Genomic DNA, 18397 nt, shown 5'->3' with positions numbered 1-18397 from the left:
AACAATAGCTGCATGTATCTATCATTCTTTTATTCATTTTGAAATGCTGTGAAGAGTCCAACACAACAATAAGATAACTTTATAATTACTTTAGAATTCGGATTTTCTACCGAATTTACAGTACATTTAGAATTTCTCACAAAGTTTGTACCTATTTACTGGATAATACAGAAAAATGGTAGTTTATATTTTTCCATTGCATTTCATCACAGCCATAGCACACGTATCTAGTTAATTGCAAGTGCTCACAACTTAGGTTTTATTTCGCTTACATTTTTTTGGCATTTTCTTTCTCTTCTTTTTTTTGTGTATGTGTTTCTAAACTTATCTTTTGTAAGATTGCTTATCTGCCTCCTGTAATTGGAGGATTTACCTCTGTTGAGGCCGTAATTGAATAAATAAATAAATAATTAAATAAACAATTCATAACTGCTGTCACAATACTTAAAGTTACCCCTTGTGATAGAAATTCACATGCTAGAGTACACAACAAAACCAAGTGACAACGTAGATTGGACTCAAATCGTACTCATTTGTCCGCTGTGACGTCACCACTAATGTCCATTCGTACATGTTTCGAGGACTCGGATATCGTGGCGCTTGAATGAGGATCCACAGTAGCCCCGTCTAGTTGGCTGCACTTTTTGACACTCGGTGCAATGCAGGTGTATCCAGCTTCAGGTTGGTGCAAGGGTGGTGCAAGGAAATAACGTTCAACTAACTAGACGGAAAGCGGTGTTCAAGTTCAGAAGATTCAACAAATGCCTGTTTGCTGCTTTAAACGGTGATTTGATTAGTTAGCACGCACCACGTGACCATACATCACACTTGCACCGGTCGTAATCCTTCAACTACCCGTATTTCTACTTTTGTGCATTGGAGTCAATCTTAAAATTTTGGATGATATCAAGGGCGCACACAGGATATTTTCTCAGAGGGACATAGTAAGATTTCATATCTTACCTTTCAGACATAGAAACTTTTATTATTATTATTATTATTATTATTATTATTATTATTATTATTATTATTATTATTATTATTATTATACTTTACAAGTCATAAAATTCAAATTGAATTGTTCAGACTTCAGTCTGCTATCTTTCCATAAACATCTATCACTTTGTTGATGAACAATTCTTTGTCTTTTTGTCCTTTTTCAGAAACACTTTAGGGTACTCACGTCTGGATGGACACAAACTGGGCCTCCTGCCCTTAAGGGGAAATAGTGTGCACAAATCTAGATTTTCACCGCATCGGCAAATTTTGAAAATTTCCGTCCCGGAAATTTACCGACGAATTTTTCAGTCCCGAATGTCAGGATTGTTCATTTTTCCTTTTCAATCCCGTTCCGACCATAAATTTTCCCTCCAACACATCCCTAGTTACGGCAGTAAACGTGATTCTAATGTCTCTTGTGATGTTCTCTCACTATATTGTTGGACAGTTAATTTGCCTATCTCCGTCACAGAGTGGTTAGCATAGCGCGCTACATCGCCAGAGGTCCAGGGTTCGAATCCCGGCCTGGGTATTGGTATCCGTGAGTGCCCCTTCATCAAATTCATCAAATAATCACTCATCCGTGCCTTCGCGATTAGCCAAAAGTGGCAGAAGAGCGAAGTAAAATAAAGAAAACCAATCAATTAATCAATGACAGTTTTGCTGTAACTGACAACCTACAAATCGCAGGAAAAAATCATTTATAATAAAATAAGACTACAAAATCACCATTCGAATTACATGAACTTTTTCCAGATATCTCAGAGGGGGCAGGCCTTGGATGATTTATTTATTATTGTACATAACTATTTGTGCTAAAATATATTACACACTGCCACATTTTTGTAGCTTCTCAAATACGTATTTCTTTGTGTATAATATCTACGTGTACATTCCCTGTAAGGACCTTATAGGGTGAGTCACCTAAAATTACAACCGGAAATATTTCGTAAACAACAATTAATATTTAAAAACATCTTACGTATGAGAGGGGCTCATGAAATTAGTGGACACAATACGTTCAACTACGTAAGGAAGTACTATTTTCAACACAAACTTAGTTTCTTTTTTAATGGAAATCCCATTTTATTTTCAGCTCATTTGAAATACAAAAAAAAATCATTAAGAATGGCGTTTATTACATTGTAATACGTCAAGTGGTTCTCAAGTAATTGTAACGTGAAGTTGAGCGCAGAAGGGGCATCCCCACTATGCCTGTCGGCAGAGCCGAGCGCAAATGCCGTCGTGCATACAGCCTGCACGCTTGTGCTGAATTCTTCCTACACTCGCCACAGATAAGTATGATCTCGGCCTTTTCAGAGTTTGAAAATACTATTTTCTTAGCAACAGTTCTGACATACATTACAAACGTCTGGTTAATCAGTGTACTTTGTTAGGTCTTTGCTTTATTTGATAAATTTGTTAAATTAATTTGAAAGAATGAAAGAAAAATGCATAAGGTGTAAAGTTTAAAACTTGAAAACTTGAAGATTTCTCATGACCAAACGCGAAGAGTTGATTGTTCTGATGTACAAAAAAATATGACGTAAATGAATGAACGCCAATAAAAAATTAGAAAGATGTTAATGTATTAACCTTTATGAATGTAACTCATGGCGGAATGTTTAAAATTTAAACTTTTTAATGTACAAATATTTGTTAACTCAGTAAGATTTATCAGAACATTTTAGAATTTGTCAAAGCTTACTTATGTACAAACTACAACTTTTACTGCAACCCACAGTTGTTGGAACGTAAGAACTTTCCTAGACACAACGCGTAGTATGCAGAAGAGTAACATGTTTGTTATGATACACGAATGACGTCAAAAGGGTGATATGTACCGTAACGAGATACGAATTAACTTGTGAGAATGTTTGTTTCAAACGTCAACTTCACGTTACAATTACTTGAGAACTACTTGACGTATTACAATGTAACAAATGCCATTCTTAACGAATTTTTCGTACTTTAAAATGAGCTGACAATAATATGGGATTTCCATAAAAAACTAAGTTTGTGGAGAAAATCGTACTTCGTTACGTACTTGAACGTATTGTGTCCACTAATTTTATGAGACCCTCTCATACCTATATATCTGCAAAAGAAGTCTCAATATATATTGTTGTTTACGAAATATTTCCGGTGGTAATTTTAGGTGAGTCACCCTGTATATCTATACGTCAATACGTGTTATGTATATTCGTGTGTTCTACTCTGTAGCAGAGATGGTGCTAGAAAACAATTTGTGAAGAGGCAGGGGGAGGGGATATTTTCTGGAGTAGGAGGCAGTTATATTCAGAATACACTTAAATATAATATAAAATGCATATTTTGGCTAGAGGGACATTTATTTATCAAATGTCTCTTGTCTGGCGAGGCGGAAAGGGAAATCGGTCAATTGCAGGTGGTGTTCGCTTCCCTCTGTTCCTCTTCTGGCGCCGCCACTGCTCTGTACTTGAACGACACTGAATCAACATCCACATTTACGTAAATCTGCATCCTCATATGATGATAAGCTTTATAATTATGTAATAATAATTGGAAGGATGTTGTGGGGCTATATACTAGGGATCAGCAGTGCTAGTTGGGTTGTAAAGGTCCAGTAATTTGATATAAATTCAATCCCGGTCCAGGAGATAAAATCGATTCTGGACCGTAAAGAACCATTTTATGTTTAAAGTATTTCAATTCAGTCCAGGAACTTTTCTTCCGGATCAATGTTAATACGGTCCAGGAACCTTTTCTTTAATGAAATAAAAAGCTTCGACAGAATTTAAATTGTGCGAGAAAACATTTTCCGGTTGTGTAGCAAAACATTAGAATTTATTGGTTCCTGGACCGTTAAGAACCCTGAGTGTAATCATATATCTGCTCTGCTGATGTAGCACTAATATAGCCTACTGCTATCCTTATAGGAAGCACGATCATCGTAATAAATGCATTTCAGCAATATGCATTTTCAAACATACATTCATATTTCAAAGTTATTAATTTTTGGCGCCACATGCTATCACCGCCCAAAGCACGCGCCCTCTTTGTCGCTTCCTAGCTATGGCCTGTATATGCACAAATAAGCCTTTGTCTTTGTGTAATATTGATGCTGCATGGACGTTGAGTGATCGACTGACAATTTAGGCAGCGGAATTCTAGTTCCAGCCTAGGTATGATCATGTTAACATATGTTCATAATCACTGTTTTCTAATATTCAGGTGACAGTGCTTCAAAATTGTTACAGATATTCAGTTTTGAGAATGAAGAGAGGCATTTGTAAATTAAATCGTAAGCAGAAAAACTAAGGTAAGATTATAGCAATATACAGGGGATAGAAAAAATATGGAAACACCTGCGAAGAAAAGCCGGAATGCTGTAGCTAATAAGGTCCAGGACCGCCTTTAGCTTCCAAAACGACCTGCAGTCTCCGAGGAATGGACAAATACAAGTTCTGGATGGTGGCTAATGGAATCTTGCACCATTCTTCATGCAAAATGTGGTCATAATCCTTCTCAGTGTCCGTCTGTCTCTGTCACTCAGTGTACATTTTTGTCAACGCAGGTGTTTATCTGATGATGTCTTTCCGGACACACCATTATGTCATCATGGTCTTGGATAGAGTCCTCTCGATACGCCAAATAACATGGCTACATTGGCAACAGAGGCGCCTGCAAAGCGGACACCAAGAATTTGCCCTCTTTGAAACATTGTCAGCTCCAACATGATTCAGTATCAACTGCACTGCACGCTATCAACAGTACAAATGTCGACTCCTACCAGTCCGACAGGGTCCCGTGTCACGGCGCAAAACAAAAGAATGTCGCACCTTGTCCGATTTCAAGTGAAAAAAATTGCGTCTATATCACCCGTTCCGATGTCGTGGTGTTTCCATATTTTTGTCCATCCACTGTACGTATATATTACGCGTATGACATATGGGGAGGTTATCTTCTAGTATTTTTTTTTATTTGGCTCTAAACTGCAAATAAGTTAAGTTCTGGAAAGAAAATGGCGATACACTGAACTATTGAGCATCACAAGAAGAACAGTAATTCGAGATCATTTATGAGATTTTCATTTACGTTGAAGAGTTTGTATAGATGTAGAGTGTGTTTTTATGCGATTTCACACCTCGCACCTTCAACATACGTACACTTCCATGAACCTTGTCCCTAGGTTCAACAAATATGCAGTATCTGAAGTTCTGTAGATACATAGCAGTAACTCTTGACAATAGACAGGTATTTCTTCAAATCATAACATAAAGCCATTTTCCTTTTGATATATGAAGGTTTATTCATATTATCTTATTTACAGAAGTTAAAACTCGCCGTTATTCACAAAAAATCCCATTTCAGTGTACCCTGTCCCCATTCCCGAAGAAAGTGTGTACACTCGTGTAGCCACTGGCTTCACGAGTAAGAAAATACACGTATAACTCTTCAGTACCAAAAAAGGTGACCGAAGGTATGTGTGCGTGTGTGCCCGGTTTCTCACATGAAAATAACTATTGAAATAATGTAAAGACAGCAAGTGTGTGTATTACAAGAAACAAGGAAAGAAAGTTACAGTCTCCGCCTGTTCATAGTATCAAGAAAATTCTCCCATTCGTCCCATAGAGAAAGACACCTCTTCACCTCGCCGTACTATGCCAAAAATCTGAGGAGCGAGGACCATTGCTCCCTTTCCTTTCTATTTATAGGTACCGCTAATGACCTAACCCGTTACTGGAAACTTTCCACTGGTCGGCTGTCCGGCGACATACCCGCCTATCCCAACTGCCAAGAGTTCAAAAAAAGCAATTACAGAAATACTCATATATACAATTTATAACATAAAAGTGATCCAGTAATGTTCGCATTATGACAAGTTCTTACCTTTCCTTGGTTCTCTCCATGAAGACGAATGACAAACGATCAAGTGATAAAATGGACGGTTTGAGAAACACAAATATACATTCGTGCATTATCCAGGGTTCGATCCTGGAATCTCTAACTTCATAGAGAGTCTCTTAGGATATCAACTCTAATAGAATACAGTAATTATAAATTGTTTATTTGCTTGTAGTGCCAGTAATTGTATTTCAAACATATGGTATAACACATTAAAATAATTTTACATTACATACATCACATTGCATACACATTTTAATTTACACGTATTAGTAACAACACAAATAACAAGAATTATACATTCTCTTAACGTGACATAAGGATTTTTTGAAAAGTTTAATTAAAAAAGTATATATATATATATTACAACATATTTTCGGCAACATCCCTGTACTGAGTGAATGTTACCACCTCACCTCTCTCAAAAGATGTACTTACATATGGCATAACATTTGATATAGCTTTCATCACATTTTGTGAAATGTGTCCCATGGCTTTCAAGTGCTCAAGAAATGCAGTGAGAAAAGTTCTCTTTGTTCTGAATCTTTCGAAATCGAACGTGGATGTGATTTTTTCGATATTGCTCTCTTCAAATGACAAAAATTTTGATATTGTTTCTACATCAGTCGGATTGGGGACAGACTTTTGTAATTGATCGAACATATTACTAATATCGACAGCTACCATTGAAGTGGTGATGTCTGGCTGCCTAAAGTAATGGGTATCAACATTTATAAGGTCAACGGGTTTCAAACCTGGTCCGTCAAGTTGAACGTAAGGTATAACGCCTTGAATTACATCTTTGATGTCAACTGGCACCTGAGGATTGTCCGATATATATTTCAGCAAGTATTTTAGGAATGTACCTCTAGTGCGGTAATTCTCAATTGGAAAGCCTTGGATGTAATCGCTGAATTTTGTAAGTTTATTGGAAAAGAGGTTATAAAGTTTTTGTACAGAATTTCTTGCATTTTCTGTTAAGCCATGTCTTGGGATTGCTTTAAGGGTATCCATTATATCGAAGTTGGTAGACGATACTGTCAAAATATTAGATACTGTTTCTTCACATTTGTCTATAATGCCAGGAGATGTTGGGTATGTATGGGGAGAGTATGGAACACGAGGTGTAGTAATTGAAGCCATAGTACTTTTTGGTAATCCCAGTGTGGTAGCATCGACTTTTGAATGTTTATTTCTGAACATAAATGAGTACCCTGGTATCATAGGAGTGTAGTGCAATGCACTGTTTATGGGAATGAGAGAATTGTAACTCGGAGCACCTTGGTTCCACAGTTGTTGTGACTTTATTAAATTATATTTACCTGATGTAGAGTTGTACCTTTGTATCTTCTTGTAAAAGTTTTCCATATGAGTGTTATTGCTCATAATTTCCAAAGGTCTCTGCGTAATTTTGAGGGTGTCTGTAACATTTGTAGCAATATTAATATATTTAAACTTTATCTTCGATAATGTCATATTTGTAGTCAAAGTTGTGATTGGTCTTTCCGTGAAAGGGTTCCAGTACATTGGTATATTTGGTGTCGTTATAGGCGTTCCTTCATTGTTTGCAATAAAATTGTTCACTTCCAGGACACCTTGTTTCTGTAATTGAACAGTTGAATTAGGAATTGGGATTGACATCAATGGAAAAATAGAAGCTTTTGGAGTAATTGTAATTGTTTTAGTATTTGTAGAAGCACGTTTTGAGATAGAAGCAAACATAGGAGCTAAGGAAGGCAGTCTTTTCGCATATGGTGTTGCATGTTGTGACGGGCCTGCTTCAGATGATGTTTTTACTACACGTTTTGAAGCTTGTATGATGGATGGATGGCGCGAAACAACAGGAGAGATATGCGGAATGTGGAGAGAACTATGCCTTTTAGGTTTCAGTCTGACGTTAATAGATGGTCTAAGTTTTGTAGGCGTTGGGTTTCTTAGTTTGGAAGGTTTTAGAGTCACAGATACGACATGGTGATTAGAAGGCAGGGAGTACAAAGTTGGAGTACTTTTCGTTGAAGGTGTTTTGGAGAATTTACGAGAACGATCTCCTGTTGAATACTCCGTTGTCATACCATATGTAGATGGATTCATCTCTACGCGAGAAACCTTGTTGGCATTAATTTCATATGTATTAGACGTAACTGGCATTGTTGTTGCATCAAAGATGTCTGAGATTGGTAAGGTATCAACACCAGGTCCTCCCACAGAATATTTTCCCCCCTTTGTCCAAGTTGGAAATGAAACTAAACTGGAGGATTCTGCAGAACGTGATGTTGACTTCTTTCGTCCAGGTTTTAAACTTGATTTGTCTATGCTGTGATATATAGCATAGGCATACTTCTTAAAGGTATCAATAATTCCATCTTTTCCCTTAGTCAAAGGCCGATTGTAGTTGGACACCAGTTTATGACGAGGACGATTCATACTATTTGCCTTAGATAAGATCTTATCTATTTCTAAACGTGTGGGTGAGATTTTTATTTGTACTTTTGAATATCTTACTGGACTATGAGTTGAAGACATCTCTGCACTCTTTGGTAATCTGACTTCGGATATAGTTGTTAAATGATATGCATCCTGAATATTTCGAGATGTTGTATTTGGTAACAAGGTGAACTGTGGTGTACTCAGGGATTTACTATTATTAGGATTATGCTTGGTAGTATCTTCAGGATATGTTAAGTTGGCTGTAACAATAGGAAACAATGTTGGAGGCAATAATTGAACACCAATCTCTCTTGACGTTGTCGTTTTACTAGGTTTTACAATTGATTCCCATGAATAAGCTTTACTGTTATATTTGTTTAAGGGAATCTTGTAGGCCGGGATAGTTTCACTCGTTGGTAAGTTAACTGACTTTATTTGATTCAGAATGTAAATCGAGGACGTTTGGTAAGGGGCTTCACTCCTGGGACGTCTTGTGAGCTCTTTTTGTGTTACCTTATATGGGATTGACTTAAGGGAAGCATTTGGTTTCGAAAACATGGCGAAGAATAGGGAGTCGGGTATATATTGAGTTGCATTGAACAACTCGGAGTATTGTGTCTCTGAAAGTTCCATTGTTGGATGAATTGGTCTGAGCGCAGGAGTGGTAGATTTCATGTTCAAAACGGTCTTTGCGGAGCTTTCTAACCTATCTGTTCCTATCACAGCAAATTTAGTTGACACATCGGTTGTGATTTTTACCTGATCTTGCCTCTCTAGTGTTTTGTTTTCATTGCAAACCTTAGGTATCGCAGTAGTGGAAGTAGTTCGTTTGTGTGTCCAAAATGATTTGTTTCGTAATGGGCGAATTACATAATTGTAGATCGATTCTATTGGCTTTCTGTACACATCTGGTGTTACCTTTCTGGAAGCATCATTGATAACTTGTCTAAAGTTGTGACGTGTAGAATAAGAACCTGAAGGAGTTGAGTAAAAGTTTAATAGTTCCTTCTTGCTCCTTGGTGTTACATTGTCTTCAGGGCTATAAACTAATTTCTCTATTCCTGAAGGACGTTTTCTGAACACTGGAATGAGACCTGACAGAGAGAAGTTGACATTTAAGCCAAAGTTCCACGGAACCGTGTCATACTCCCAAGGCATTTGCTTCCAAGGCTGCTGCTTTACGACAGTTTTCCACGGTTGGTCTGTGTTTTGTTGGCAAGAGACACATCTTAATGTGCTCGTGCGTGTTATACATATTCCTCCATAATAACTCAAAATTTCCTTCAACAGCGATTCTTCTTTAACATTGAGACATTTGTCATGTATTTTGGAAAATAAACTAGTTAGTGTTTCCCCTTTATACTTTTCTCTAGGTACAGTCTTGAGATAAACATCCTTGACATGAAATTCTTGAGTTTCTGCCCCTGACTTGTCTATAAATGGAATAACTTTATTGATTGCACTTTGAAGTTTTGGTTCGTCCATTTTGTCGCGAAAGTAACTTACCAAGGCTTGAAGTAGTTCACCTTTCTTGAAGTAACGTTTGAACTCGAAGTCTTGTAAGAGCCTTGGTGTTTCTGGTCGATTGAAAAATTGTCGAAGGTATGCAACGCTTTCAGCTGGAGCATGTTCCCCTATAGCAAGAGCAAGTTCGTCGAAATCGACCTTTTTAGCACGAGTTATAACACTGTCCGTAATCTGTAGTTCGGAACGAAACCTCTGATGCACTACTCTCTGATCAGAAGTCTTTCGTGTGAATTTAAGAGGTGGGATCTTCAATACTTCGGATTTCATAGAGGAGGCGTCATCGTAGTCACCCTGAGCATGCCCGAGACACTTTGCTAAGCATTTGGGTTTTTCATCCTCCAGTGGGATGTCAACGTGAGTTGCGTTCAGAATTCTCGGAATCACCACATCATCGCCTACGACCACAAAGTTCCTGGAAAATTTTTCCAATTGACATTGTTCGTCCTTGTCAAATGCATTGTTCAGAGTCATCAGCTTTTGAATCAAGTACATGAGCATAAGTCGTGGGCTCTTGTAGAGCACATAGGGAAGCTCGGTGGACGTCAGTGTCTTCTGGAGATCCTTCTTAGAGAATGTGGTGACTAGGTTCGTCATGAGCTGCGCACTATTGGCGTCCAGTGAGAGCGTCGAGAATGAGTCGACCATGCGGATCAGATCGTCACTGCTCTTGGGTGAACAATTATGCCCGTTCTGCTGACATTGCTTGAAGTGTAGGTGCGTAAGGATGGATTTCACTATTGGTAGCTTCATACTTGAAGTCGGGAGAGCGAATCTTAGCCTCTGAAGCAGAACAATGAGAATGGATAGCGAGTCGTCATTGTTGTAATAAAGAAGTTGTTGGTCTAGTCCCGTCATTTTGAGAAGTTTTTCCTTTTTGATATCCTTCAGCAGCAAGCCTGCTGAATCTTGAATATCCTGTGGAAAGTTTAAACTTTCGAAAACTTTGAAAAGTTCTTCGAAATTGATACCACCGTTGTCATATATTTTACTGCCGTCATGAGTTCCTTTGATGGAATATCTCAATGCGTCCTTCATGATGTGTGAAGCTGCAGATTCTACCATAAATTTCACATGATGTTTCATTACACATTTAGACTTTGATATTATCAGCAACCCATCTCTAAGCAGGGAATACAAGTCACTGTATTCAGTAACATTAATATTTAATAATTCTTTATCGAGTGTACTATAATCATTCTTTAAAAGGCTTTCTGCAACAAACCTCACTTTCTCTACACCGTAAGAGGTACTGCCTGGTAATTCTATATTGAGAAGGAGCAAAGCAAATATTCTTGCGGTCAATGAAATATATTTCTTTTTAATCGCCTCCAAAATAGACGTGAGGAAAACCGACTGCTTGTTGCACTGATCTTTTGAGTGTATTTTGTCACTCAGCATAGAGAACCATGGGTAATTCAGATACTCCTGTCTTAAGCTAGGGACATTTCTTACTACACTGATGTTTAATCCTCGCATCATAGCATCGAAGTCAAGTTTTTGTAGGGTGTTTCGTAGAGCACGTACATGACAAACGTATCGACATGACACAGTGTTTTCTAGTCTCTTCACAACACCAATGACTTGTTCCTGTAAACTTTTCTGGAACAAGTGTTGCATGTTTCCCACAACATCAATCGTATTGATGGCCTTCCTTCGCAGCTCCCTGTAGAGTACCTCGATAGCTGTCCATTCTGTGTCCTTCAGTTGTAGATGCGGATGTTCCAAAGTTGCTCCTAGTAACTTGATCAAATTGTTCCTTAGAGCTACAGCACCCAGCAGGGTAGTTTCAATCTCATCTTCTGTCGGCCTGGGAAGGTTTTCGTCTATGAGTCCTTCGGTAATATGTACTGGAAGCGTATTTTGTTGGTCTTGTCCTCTGGTCCACTGAAATAATAATGGAATTGTAACAGAAATCATAAACATATGATACTAATATGTAATTTTTGTTTGCACCTGACCTTTGTGATGCACTATTATGGATCAATTGAACATTCTTTTTAAAAAAGTAAAATTACATGCTTGGCTTAACTGTTCCAATTGATCACTAAAAGTGCATGAACATTGGTTTAGTGAATTTTGACTTCTGTGTACACAACAGTTGATTGATTGGAAGCCTATCAGCTGCGAAAATACATCTAATAGATCATGTTCAACAAAGATTGTAGCAACAATCTGTTTAATCATTGTTATAGTGTTTTTTCTGGACAAAGCAGGTGAGTATACCCTTGGTTTCCTCTTGTGCAAGAATTTGATCACAGAATTATTAGTCAATATAAAGTGTATTTTACTACAATATAAAGTATAAGTAGGTTTCCTTTGGACAAGCATTCACGAAATTAAATTAAACAATTCTATTGGCTAAAGGAATGACTATGTAAATTAATATTATAACTCATTTTATCTATTTATTAACATTGTGCAAGTGTAATTTATTAAACCATATTACGATCGGTATTAAACTTTTGTCAAATTCGTAATACCGTGCCATTACTATGTACATTTATAGATAATACATTGCAGGAACAATATTTAATTTTTCGGTTAATTTTTAAAATCTGCTTACATTTATTTGCGAAGTAAATGTGAGAAGTATAAAATGCAAGAAAATTGTTGAGGTCTACATCGAAAATGTATTGGCTGCAAAATAATTTTAGGGATTAGTGGTTGACAAGATAAAAATAGAAATGCAGAAAGTTCTTTCTTCTCTCTACTGCCTATTACCATTTCTTAGTGCATAATTACTTGCTTTAGTACATATTGCGTACTAAGATTCTTCGTTTTTAACAAAAATAACACCCATAATAAATTTTTCGTGTAGCAATCGACACCTGTTTCTATTACAAGTTTCTTCACTACAAAGGCGCCAGAATATCTATTTGAATGTGCATACGACGACACCTATTCCATGTCCAATCAGTTCCATATTCAATCAACAGTTTGTACCATGACATTTGGATTTTGTCACAAGAATTCCTCACATTAAAATTCGAGAAAATAGGTAATTATTAGTATTTGCATACGCTCAATTTATACTATTTTGCACAAATATAAAGTGTGTGGTGTATGTAAAGGAACTTCTTTTTTTTTTAATTCTCATTCGTTTTACCTGTCCGAAAGGAGATTATGTTGCTGTTTTTTTTCAGTATCTATTTAAATAAGGGAATACAATATTCGCCCTTGAATTTATCATGCAAAACCAGCAATTGCACGTAAATGTTTTCTCATTTCTCCAATTAGTGATTTACAGCTTATATATTTTTTTCAGTGCACGAATACAACATTTCATAAAGTACTGGTCTATGTACTATTCCATATTATCACGGCACATATTTCTGCATTGGATGGTATAACAATGTAACATTTCAGTTAGGGAAGACAAGATGAGCATTGCAGTATGGCTGCATTATCGATTTCAAGCATGGCATTGAGCACACTATACGACATGGAGCGAATAATGGAACTCCCTAGTCTGTGAAAATGTACAGTTAATTGATTATTTTTGATTCGCCAGATACTTTGTGAAGATGTCTTTTACACTATTTGGCTTTGTCATTTTACACAGGCATCCAATTGTACAATTTGTTACCAAATAGTTATAAAAATAATTAGAGATTCACCGTACTCGATGACTGTCGGAAGATTTCTACTGGATTTTTAAATTCAATAATTAAAAGGATTAAATAACTTTGTGCAGTAATTTAGCCAGTGTGTATTATACAGGGTGGCACAAAAAATAATGCATGTTTTTGGTATAAGTGTAACGTCGTTGATTTTCAAGATACAAACGTTTTTTTAATAACCATCGGTAAGAAATGTAGTTTCGATAGGTATACAGTGATGATTTAAGTATGGAAGATGACGTCAAATGTTTCCCCACTACGTAATCTCACGTTTCGGCGATATCTCTCGGCCCCCACGTTCCCCAGATTTTTCTGTTTGCCACTTCTTTCCGTGGTTTTACATTAAGTCGAAAGTCTGTGTTCGCAAACCTTGTACAGTCGACAAGCTGAAAGTTGCCATTCGTGAAGAAATTACAGCTGTGCCAGACTTAATGTTAGCAAGGGCAATGCAGAACTTTGAGGAGAGGCTCTGGATGTGTGTACAGCAACAATGACGTCATCTTCCCGACATCATCTTCCATACTTAAATCATCACTGTGTCCAAACTGCATTTCTTACCGATAGTTTTGGTGTTAATAAAACGTTTGTATCTTGAGAATCAACGACTTTACACTTATTTCAAGAACATGCGTTCTTTTTGCACCATCTTTTACAGTCAACGGCAAAGATAATGGTAGGCAAATTGTCCACCGCTATTTTCATTATTTTTTTATTCTACATCCTGTGTTCTTTAAGGGAATGAAACTATGTTGGTTCGAAGCAGTCATTGTTCTTTGTTTATTGAAGTTATTATTTCAATTCATTTCATCACATTGTGTAATTCAGACCGAATGAAATTGGTGGTGGACAATTCGCTTACTGTTTCTTTCGCCGTTGGGTGTATAATATTGAATTTTACGTAATACTAGAATACTAGTGCACTATCGACTAAGAATCTGAACATAAAATGGTTTTGTATATTATTACATTTTTATTTTACATCGCTGTTTAATGTATGTATGTATATATATATAAATGTGCGCTGTCATATAATTTGTAATATATATGTATCAATGGACGTCAGGGGGAATCAGGATGTCAAAAATTCTCAATAAATTCTCAAAATATGAACATGAAGCAAAATGAAATATCTTCGATAAGAAGGCCATACAACTTTACTTTAGCTTGCAAGTTACCACCTTCGAAGTTTTGGAGGAATATTTTTTATTGACAGGTTGATTTCGTTTAAATTACTTCGCACTTCTGCCACTCTTGGCTAATCACGAAGATGAGGATGAGTGATGATATGTAAAATGTAATTTTGAATTTTAAAGTGGATAACAATGCAGCAATATTACTTTAAATTATGTACACTGACATCAAATCCAGGCACGGCTCGTGCATTATTTACCCGGGGGTTCACTGAAGTGATGTGACATATATTCACTTTCCGCAAAATATACTTCCTTCGCCCAACAAAAGGATGGGGGAGGGTTTAAAAGCTTTGTCAAGAATTCTTTTTATCTGGGAGTATAAGGTTTTGTTGTAGGGGTGTGCGAATAAATTTAGGGCTGAAACTACAATAAATTGTGCCTTTATGAAAAAAGTTGAGTTTTGTTGGAATATCATGGACATCCTCAAGTAGGGGCAAGTAATATATTTTTTCCCCACGAGGAGCAAAAAACACTCCTTCAGTCTAAAGTTACTGCAACGCTTTTATAATAATTACCAAAAATTACTGTGACTGAAATTAAATTATATGCGTGTAATATATAATTTTTGGTTTACATTCAATTTCCATGGGGGGGCGGCCCCCTTTTCCCCTTCCGGACGTCCATGCTGACTAATCAGAACTGGTCCTACATTTGTTAAAGGGAAATGGCAACTAATGGCATGCGCATACTAGAAATCGAACCTGAGACCCTTTCATTTATACGCGACAGGTTTGTTCAAATTTGGGGCTGGTCGACCAGCACACGCTTTTTTTCAGTGGACAAGGAAGTTTGTTTACGTTAATTATGTGCATTTCTATCGGTCATTTCTTACCTGCGCGGACAGCAACGCCTACACTGCATCAAATGACATAACCTAGGTAAAGTCCATCCCTCGTTTCACTCGCAGCATCACTTAATACTTTCCAACAAGAATCCAAGCACTTCAAAAACTAAAAAACTTGAGACTTTGACACCGAGCGACAGCGAGTCACGTCTTCGCGCCATTCTTTCTCTTTCGCGAACCCGAAGTGTTTCCACCTTTAAGGAAAAACCTCTGAATGCATGCACAAGGTATTTTGGTAATGTATCTCCTTTATTTTAATTCATCGCATCTAATTCCAGCTTCTATTTGTTTCCACTCATCCATCTCTGACACAATCTTGCATTTATTCCAAGAAGTTCGGTGCAAAAATGATACAAGAGAAGATTGAATATGTAATGTAATGTAATGTGTGCGCTTCAAACTTGAACCGCACGCAGCAACACTGGAAGGGAGGAAGCAGCGAGAAAGGAGCCTTGTCCCGCGCCTTCTGCGAGAGAACGAACTGCGCATGACCGTTGGGTTGAACATAGGTTCTGCAAATCTCATCTCCCATGTATTTTGTCCTATACCCTCCTCGCGCTTCTGCTCCCGCACGAAGCTTTCACAATGGCACGAGCTGTCCTGTGGGGGTTCAACTGAGGGTCTGTATCAGGGCGGCCGATTCGCGGTTTCTTTTTCTCAGCAAGAGAGTTCGCCGTGTTACGGGCACAAATACATGACTTATTGTGTAGAATTTTTAGCGAAATAATGTGAAAATTTAAAGACATTGTTCATTGTTCATTCTCGAGGTGATTATCGTATATTACTGGGGGTTCACTGATCCTGTGCGCTATAGGGCCAACCGCGCCTGATCAAATCACTAATCAATTAAGATTGTCAAATAACATTGTTTGCTAATAACAAACATTTGTCACTAACATTCTGAGAATTTTTAGGCCTATACTTTACCTGCATACATAACGTCCATACGAACAGTAAACTTATGCTAAATCTTATATCCATACTGATGATGCATGCGATCTATGCAGCCATTTTAAACATAGACATGGCCGAAACATGGATGTGTAGCACGATACAAATCATTACACGTTATTACAACATTTCGGCGAAGTAGAGACTGAGAAATTGGTTACACTAAACTTGCCATGAGTTGGCAGCGTAGAATATCATGAAATGTGACAGAATAAAACGGGAGTTTCATTGTAATTTACACATAGAACCAACCCATAGAATCAACAGAAAGTATTTAATTTAGGGATGTAGAGCTCAATAAAACACGCCATTAAAATGCATATATTATGTTGTTGGGCACAATAGCTACACGATTAATAGAACATCTTAAGGCAGACGATCTCATCCAGAGCAAAACAGCAAGACGAATATTCTTTCCGGCAATTCCAAGCACAATGCAAAGGCCGTATTTCACTGCAAGTCATTCTGAATTGTGCATCTTGCACTTTCTAATTCTCTAAACATATTGTCTTCATGCTTGATTCGTCTTTACACCTTTCTTTTACAAATCTCTAATTTCTTTTCGTGAAATTCAGCACACTGAATAGAGTACATGTGCATATATTCTCGTAACTCGAAGTTATGGGTTCGAGTACCTGCCGGACATGAGCATTCCTTTGTTCTGTCTATTTCATATAATGACCGTCCATCCTCATCGTCACGATTAGCTAAAAAGGAAAAGAAAAGTAATGTCAAATTATATAAATGCAAATTTGAAAAGAGGATTTACTTTGCTTAAACTGATTAAAAATTCTTACAAATATGTAGCATCTTTAATTACTGACGTAAGCAGAGGGGGAACTGATGCAGTTACATTAAATTTTAATTATTTCATTCATTCTGTCTCTTTCTTTCTCTGTTTCTCATTTTTCTACTTATCCTTCACCATTCATCTGTTATTATTTTTTCTGATTATCCTTCATTTATCACCTGCTTCCTTTTTTCTGCTTATCATTCATTCTTCTGTTCCTTCTTTTCTGCTTATCATGCATTCTTTCTCTGTCTCTTTTTCCTTACCCTTCATTCTTCTTATTTCTCTTTTTCCTGCTTATCATTTATTCTTCCTCTGTTTCTCTTTTTTTATACGTATCATTGATTCTTCATGTTTCTCTTCTTTCTGCTTATCATTCATTCTTCCTCTATGTCTCTCTTTTTCCTTACAATTCATTCTTCCTTTGTTTCTCTTTTCCTTGCTTATCATTCATTCTTCCTCTGTTTCTCTTTTCCCTTCTTATCATTCATCCTTCCTCTGTTTTTCTCTTCTTCTGCTTAACATCCATTCTTCCTCTGTTTCTCTTTTATATGCTTACCCTTCATTCTTCTTCTGTTTCCTTTTTCCCCCTTTATTACTCCTCTATTTCTCTACCTGCAGCTGCGGACTGGCAATCTGGAATATCTGGCGGTACCTGAAGGACCGACCCCATTTAAGCAACCGTGGAGCTTGACCTGGGCCAATATATCACATACTCGTTTACAGAAACGTCAATTTACTTTCAATATTTCATGCAGACTCTGCTTATAAACGGTTTCACTTTACAAGACGTTTTCTTCGTTTACGCTCTACCAATGATTTTGATTTGCTTTATTTTACTTCGCCTTTTGTGCCACTTTTGGTTAATTTACGAATATAGGGATGAATGATGATATAATGAAATAGATGATTGGACACTCATAAACATCCATGCCCAGGCCAGGATTCGAACCCGAGATGTTGTTTTCTGGCTTTCAAAACCGGAGACCGCTGCGTCTTTTTTTCAAGTAACTCCCTAAATATCCTCACGGCGCTGAATCAACGCCCAAATTTTGAGGGTTCCCACCGGGAATCGAACCCTGAACAGCTCGCACCAACGTTGAAAACGCTAATTATTTGGCTACGCGGGAGCCAATATACTACTCTGAAAGTTCTCCCA

The 18397-nt window shown here is 37.2% G+C and overlaps 2 protein-coding genes across 2 annotated transcripts in view; both read right to left on the bottom strand.

Moving 5' to 3' along the window:
* LOC146002207 (endoglucanase E-4-like) overlaps positions 1-18397 on the bottom strand; it is a 240248-nt gene that overhangs the window by 91374 nt on the left and 130477 nt on the right. The gene's annotated exons all lie outside the window — the stretch shown is intronic.
* On the bottom strand, positions 6061-16576 carry LOC146002512 (uncharacterized). The gene is made up of 2 exons (XM_083140409.1): positions 16425-16576; positions 6061-11724 (listed from the first exon to the last, which is right to left on the bottom strand). Exons 1-2 carry the CDS (start codon positions 16476-16478, stop codon positions 6250-6252), a joined length of 5529 nt encoding a protein of 1842 aa, XP_082996535.1. The 5' UTR covers positions 16479-16576; the 3' UTR covers positions 6061-6249.

This window comes from Lepisma saccharinum, chromosome 18 (genome assembly GCF_977018435.1).
Source record: "Lepisma saccharinum chromosome 18, izLepSacc3.1, whole genome shotgun sequence".
Classification (NCBI taxonomy): domain Eukaryota; kingdom Metazoa; phylum Arthropoda; class Insecta; order Zygentoma; family Lepismatidae; genus Lepisma; species Lepisma saccharinum.
The sequence above is the reverse complement of the archived record's forward strand: the minus strand, read 5'-3'. Positions and strand labels throughout refer to the sequence as shown.